Source organism: Lycium ferocissimum, chromosome 11 (genome assembly GCF_029784015.1).
Source record: "Lycium ferocissimum isolate CSIRO_LF1 chromosome 11, AGI_CSIRO_Lferr_CH_V1, whole genome shotgun sequence".
Classification (NCBI taxonomy): Eukaryota; Viridiplantae; Streptophyta; class Magnoliopsida; order Solanales; family Solanaceae; genus Lycium; species Lycium ferocissimum.
This window is the reverse complement of record NC_081352.1, coordinates 48,925,010-48,931,936: the sequence shown is the minus strand read 5'-3', so window position 1 is coordinate 48,931,936 and position 6,927 is coordinate 48,925,010. Positions and strand designations below refer to the sequence as shown.

The following is a 6,927-nucleotide window of genomic DNA, read 5'->3' as shown; positions in this document are numbered from 1 at the left end:
AATACTATTATTGATGTTTGGGAGTTGATAGATGATATGGAGGAAGTCGTATAAATAAAGGAGATGCTGTCAAATTTTCCCTAGCTTTAGTCATGAATGCTAAGCTATCAATTCTCTAATGTTAGTATGCACTCTAATGAAGGTAGAAACGTGAGCATTGAAGAGGCACGTGCAAGCGATAGAATAGTTGAACGGAAAGGTATGTAAGGCTAACCCTTCTTTCATAAGGCATGGTTCTTTGGCCAATTATCTATCCCTCTAGGAGCCTACGATATTCTCCAATGATCCTATCTCTAAAAGCTACTAAGCTTATGATTCTCGATATAATACGATTGTACTAAGTTCCTTACATGACGAGTAATCCTTTAAGGATAGATGTGATGAACGACGATAGTAATAATGCTAAAGATGCTTATATGTATATGTGCCTATGTATGGCTATTATGAAACCCCGAGCTTATATGGCCGGGTAGAATACAGTGAATATGTATATATCTATATATGACGATACGCGCGCACCACTGCAGTTGGGTATGGATAACCCTGAGCCTTGGTAGGGCCAGGTATGACACTGAGCCTTGGTAGGGCCAGGTATGTGAAGCACCGAACCTTCGTGGTCGGGTATGCTATATAAATGTTATGTATATGACATCAATATGAGTACGAATATGCTAAGTATATGTAAATGTTATGTAAAGGCTATGTATATGCAATGTACATGAGATGTTAATGATATGAATATGAGTATGAATGAAAATATAAATACGAATACGAATACGAAAATGGATACGAAAGGTAAATGAGTACGGATATGGATTTATGTACACGGATACGCAATAGAAATGGAATGTCCCTATGGAAAGCAAGTAAGTGCTATGACGATGATACTATTATCTCCCATCTTGTGCTATTTCATACGTTGTCTATTATGCTTTCATATTGATGTTGATCATGCTTTACATACTTAGTACATTCTTCGTACTGGTGTCCTTTTGTTTGTGGACGCTGCGTCATGCCCGCGGGGTGGCTAAGGAGACGGACTCGATCCATAGCTATATTCTCAGGGACTACATAGCGGAGCTCCATTTCATTCGGAGCTGCAGCTTTTGGTATAGATTCTTTTGTGTACATATTTATAGGCACGGCGGGGTCCTGTCCCGCCTATATGATATGACGTATTCTTCTTAGAGGCTCGTAGACATGTGTATATGGTTAGATGTGTTTGTCCTTGTCGGCCTATATTTTGGGATATGGATATGTTAGCTTTGTCGGCTTATATATATTTAATTGGGCATAGTTGTCAATGTTGATATAAATGAATTGTCGCCCAATGGGATTTGAATGATGATGAATGAAAAGCATGATCTAGTTATGTGGCTCACCTAGATGTGATGTGAAAGTATGTTAAGTGGTACCCGTGTGGGTTAGCACCGGGTGCCCGTCGCGGCCCTCCGATCGGGTCGTGACACTTTATCTTCTAGTAATACTCTAGAATATCTAGATATTTCTATAAGATAATTATCCAAGATGCTACACTAAACTATTTTAGATATTCTTCTAAATATCTATGATATTTATTCTTCCAAAAAATTAACTTTAATTTTTCACAATCCCAACTTATCCCAACCAATGGAACATCCTTGTCAATCCCATCTCTGTAACCAAACGACTATTGTTATAACTTAGGGTGTGTTTGGTATGGAGGAAATGTTTTCCAAGGAAAATGTGTTCTTGGAAAATAAGTGAATTTCTACTTATTTTCTCATGTTCGTTTGGGTAATGGAAAATAAGTGAATTTCTTACTTATTTTCTCATGTTCGTTTGGTTGGTAGAAAACATTTTCAGGAAAATACCTACCCAAGCCCCATAACCCCACCCCAACCCCCCACCCCCATCCACCCCTCCCCCCCTCCCCCAATTTTTTCTGGTTTCTCAAAACCACTACCTCCCAGGGACGCATACCACACCAACCCCCACAACCACCCACCCTCCATGCCACCCCCCTCCCCCCACCCTAATTCTTTTTTTTTTTGAAGTTTTTAATTTTTTTTTTTTTATGGATTTTCTAAACCACCACATCCCCCCCAACCCCGCATGGACCCATACGCACCCCCGCCCCCCCCCCCCATCCCTAATTTTTTTTTTTTGAAGTTTTAAATTTCTTTTCTTGGTTTTTTACAAAACCACAACCCCCCCCCCCACCCACACCAAAAAAAAAAAATTCTTAAAAAAAGTTTTAAAAGTTACTTTTTTTACACCACGCATCACCCCGTCTAATAACCACGCAAACTTTCAATTTTTATAATTATTTAATAAAGGTAAAATTAAATAGGAAGTAGAAAATTCGGGAGGGGGTAAGGGGTGCGTGCAGGGGGTGGGTGAAGAGAATCCAAAAAGAAAACTTTTCAAAACTTTTAAAAAGAATTAAATTTTGGAGGGGTGGTGGGGTGTCGGGAGGGGTGGGTGGGGTGAAAAAAATAGAAAATAAAAAGAAACTTTTAAAACTTTTTTTAAGAAAAAAGAAAAAAATTGGGGGACGGGTGGGTGGGGAGGTAGGGTGCGGGGGGGGGGGAGTGGTTGGGGGTTGATTGGGGGGCGGGGAGGCGGGAGGGATGTGGTGGTGTAGAAACGAAAAAGAAATTTTTTTCAAAAAATAAAAAAATTTAGGGATGGTGGGGTGCGGGGTGGGGTTAGGGTGTGGGGTGGGGGGAGGGATGTGGTGGTGTAGAAACCCAAAAGAAAAATTAAAAAAAAAAATTGGGGGTGGAGGTAGGGTGCGCGGGGGTGCGCGTGTGGTGCATGGGTTGCGGGAGTGGTTGGAGGGTAGGGTGGTGAATGGTTGTGGAAGTGGTTGGGGTTTGGTAGTTGGGGGTGGGGGTGAGGGTGGGTGGTGCAAAAACCAAAAAAAAAAAAAAAAAAAAAAAAAAAAAACTTTTTTTTGAAAACAAAAATTAATTTTTTTTTTTGTTGGGGGGAGGGAGGGGAGGAGTGGGGGCAGGGGGTGGGAGTGGGGGGGGGGGGGTGGGCGTGGTTGGAGGTGAGTTGGGTGGTTGGTGGAATGCACTTATGAACTTATTTTCCCTACTTTTATTAGGGAAGTCATTTTCTTCATTTTTGAGGAACTCGTTTTTTTAAAGAAATTTTTTGCCTAAACGAACATGAAAAAATTGAAAAATATTTTCCTCCATATCAAACACACCCTTAGTTTAAACCGAAACGTATGTTCATTAATCTCAACAATTGCAATTTGCATGATTCACTAGCCAGGTCAACTCTACAAACTTTAATGCTTAATCGTGGATTATCAGAATGTTGTCATGCAGTACATGTTGTACTAAAGGGAAAAAAAGCCAATAATTTTCAACTGAAAATTTAATCAGCCGCCCGTCAATGTATATCTATATTACAACGGCAATTATCAAATGTATATCTATATTACAACGGCAATTATCAAAGCAATTATTGCACCCTCTGACTGGCACATGCCCCTTCAGTTCTTAAAAGCTGTCTTTGATGTATTACTTATTAAATATTCTTCTATGAACTGAAAAGAATTAGAATAGATAACTATTTGAGGACGCAATCAATATAATTTGTTTTATCCTGTTTCACGGAACCCGCGTCAAGAGGGGAAGGCCTTTGAAAATAACACATCTATTTTTCAATTAGGATTAACAAAATAAGAAAAACTACAATCAAACCATACCAGCTTTAGTCTAAAAAATGCCCTGGAATTAGACAGGCCAGTTGATCAGATCTTAATCAATCTTCCTGGAATTGTCGTGATGGATATTTCGAGGAATGAACTTTAATTTTTTGTCAAAAAGAAACAAAATTTATTACTAGCACAATTTAATTAGCTAGTACAGATAACTTAATTTGTCGAGGATCGATACATGGTACCTAGGCAGTCATTTTCACAAGAAAATATATAGTACAATAGTAGGAAGTACAATATATATATAGAAGAGGAATGAATAATTGATACTCTTTCTTTTTTAGTTTGTTCAGATGAGAATAACGCCTTTTTAGTACTCCTTAATTTCTAATATACCATTTCACCCTTAATGACATACTCATATAACCATTGCATGCAATGTGAGGATTGTTTAGAAGTTCTTAATTAAATTTCCTTGGGCAAGTGCAGAAAGCGTTTCTTTTCTTAAACTTTGTGTCCTATCAAATAACGATCATAAAAAATGAAGTGCAGGGAGAATAAAGCTTTCAGCTGGGGTCAATTTTTCTGGTTGAGAAAATATATTTAACGAACCACAACAAATTTATTAGGAGTATATATCATGCTAACAACTAAAAACACCAAGTGTTATAAAGTCTGTTGGCAAGTTAATATACATTGATATTAAACCACCAAGGATTATAAAGTCTGCTGTTAAGTAAATATATATTGATATAAAAACACCAAGGGTCATAAAGTCTGCTGGCAAGTTAATATATATTGATATAAAATATAAGGACCCTTTGGATATACGATAAGTTTAGATGCGGCGAACTGGATTCCTTAAGCAGATTTGGGACCATTCGGATCTCCATTGGGTTACTTAGATTGTCAACGCTTTAATGTCTATATAAACACATCTAAAGTGTCACCAGTTAAAACATCAGCTTAGCTTCTTCTTTAGCATTTTAATCAAATATTTAATTTTTGTAAAGAAGAAAAATGGGTGATATTGAGGGATCACCTGGGAGTTCTATGCATGGAGTCACTGGTAGAGAGCCAGTTCTTGCTTTCTCAGTGGCATCTCCAATGGTGCCAACTGATACCACTGCACATTTTAAAGTGCCAGTTGATTCTGAACACAAGGCAAAGAATTTCAGGTTCTATTCATTTTCCAAGCCTCACGGTCTAACCTTTCAGCTCTCCTGGTTTTCTTTCTTCACTTGCTTTGTTTCAACTTTTGCTGCTGCCCCTTTAGTTCCAATTATCAGGGACAATCTTAACTTGACCAAAGTGGATGTTGGTAATGCTGGAGTTGCTTCTGTTTCTGGAAGTATTCTATCTAGGCTTGCAATGGGTGCAATTTGTGACATGTTGGGTCCTAGATATGGATGTGCGTTTCTCATAATGTTAACAGCCCCACCGGTGTTTTGCATGTCTTTGGTATCTTCAGCTGGTGGCTATGTTGCTGTTAGGTTCATGATTGGGTTCTCACTCGCGACATTTGTGTCTTGTCAATATTGGATGAGTACCATGTTTAACAGCCAAATTATAGGGCTTGTTAATGGAACTGCAGCTGGATGGGGGAACATGGGTGGTGGAGCTACTCAACTCATTATGCCTCTCCTCTATGATTTAATTCAAAGAGCAGGGGCTACTCCCTTTACTGCTTGGAGAATTGCATTCTTCATTCCTGGATGGTGTCATGTCATCATGGGAATCTTGGTCTTAACTCTTGGCCAAGACTTGCCTGATGGTAATCTTGCTTCCCTACAGAAGCAAGGTGGTGTTTCTAAAGATCAATTCTCCAAGGTAAGTCCATTTCTAATACGTATAATTTTGTATTCCCATCTTAGCGAAATATTTAAACTGATTACTCTTTTATTTTACTTAATTATGTCTTCAACAACATCTGATTCCCAATTTAAATGAAAGAATATGTTTAGCTAACTATTCCGTCTCTATCTTTTCACAGATATTGTGGTATGCTGTAACAAATTACAGGACATGGATATTTGTCCTGCTCTATGGATACTCTATGGGTGTTGAATTGACTACTGATAATGTGATTGCTGAGTACTTCTTTGATAGGTCCGATTTGCATCCATAATTAATTGAGCTTTCCTTTACAAACAATACTACTTAATTTTCGTGGCCAAATTAAGGGAAATAATCTTTGTTTAAAAATTTATGTAGATTTGATTTGAAGCTCCAGATGGCTGGAATCGTAGCTGCTATATTTGGTATGGCTAACCTCTTATCTAGACCTCTCGGAGGATGGTCATCAGACTTTTCAGCCAAACTTTTTGGAATGAGGGGCAGATTATGGAACCTATGGATCTTACAAACACTTGGTGGAGTTTTCTGTATCCTCCTCGGAAAAGCTAACACGCTTCCCCTAGCTATTTTTTGGATGATCATATTCTCCTTAGCCGCTCAAGCGGCAGAGGGAGCTTGCTTTGGTATTATTCCCTTCATTTCACGACGATCATTAGGTATAATCTCAGGTATGACAGGAGCTGGAGGCAATTTTGGTTCTGGAGTGACACAACTCTTGTTTTTCTCAAGCGCAAAATACTCAACAGAAACAGGAATAACTTACATGGGGTTCATGATAATAGCTTGTACACTTCCCGTGGCATTGGTTCATTTCCCGCAATGGGGAAGCATGTTCTTGCCTCCAACAAAAGACCCTGTCAAGGGTACCGAAGAGCACTACTTCTCAGCTGAGTACACTGAGGCTGAGAAGCAGAAAGGTATGCACCAAAATAGCATCAAGTTCGCCGAGAACTGTCGGTCGGAACGTGGAAAGCGTGTGACTTCAGCACCTACTCCGATTAATGGAACGCCAAACCATGTTTAAGTCTCTCAGCACAATATGAAAGAATGGGTGCTTTAGAAAAACTTGGTCGTATAGTTTTTCGGTGTTTGCATAAACACAAAAAAAGGAGCTTTCACTACCCTATCACATGATTAATCAATGCGTATTTCCATTTAATATTGTGAGATTATTAAAATCAAAACAGTTTATTTTGTGTAAAATCCACTACAAGAATGAACACATTTGTCTATCAATTTCTTTTTTTTGCCATACGTTGACGACAAAAAAACTGTTTTATGCGTCGTGGGAACGCTGATGTTTAAAGTCCATGGTGCAGTAATAGGTGTTTTTGGAAAATTTTATTGTTGGAGATGTTAGAACAAGAATGATAATAATAAAAGAAATCCAAAATAAACTTGCTTGGCTTAGA

General features: G+C 38.5%; 1 protein-coding gene across 1 annotated transcript; it reads left to right on the top strand.

The window, feature by feature from the left end:
• Window positions 1–4,630: 4,630 nt before the first annotated feature.
• On the top strand, window positions 4,631–6,718 carry LOC132036408 (high affinity nitrate transporter 2.4-like). Its single transcript, XM_059426752.1, has 3 exons — window positions 4,631–5,488; window positions 5,652–5,767; window positions 5,873–6,718. Exons 1-3 carry the CDS (start codon window positions 4,679–4,681, stop codon window positions 6,537–6,539), a joined length of 1,593 nt encoding a protein of 530 aa, XP_059282735.1. The 5' UTR covers window positions 4,631–4,678; the 3' UTR covers window positions 6,540–6,718.
• Window positions 6,719–6,927: the final 209 nt, after the last annotated feature.

Excerpts from the sequence above, each read along its gene's own strand:
- LOC132036408 (XM_059426752.1), top strand. The coding sequence starts at position 4,679 with ATGGGTGATATTGAGGGATCACCTGGGAGTTCTATGCATGGAGTCACT. Across the intron at positions 5,489-5,651 it reads CTAAAGATCAATTCTCCAAG|ATATTGTGGTATGCTGTAAC; the intron begins GTAAGTCCATTT and ends ATCTTTTCACAG. Across the intron at positions 5,768-5,872 it reads GCTGAGTACTTCTTTGATAG|ATTTGATTTGAAGCTCCAGA; the intron begins GTCCGATTTGCA and ends AAATTTATGTAG.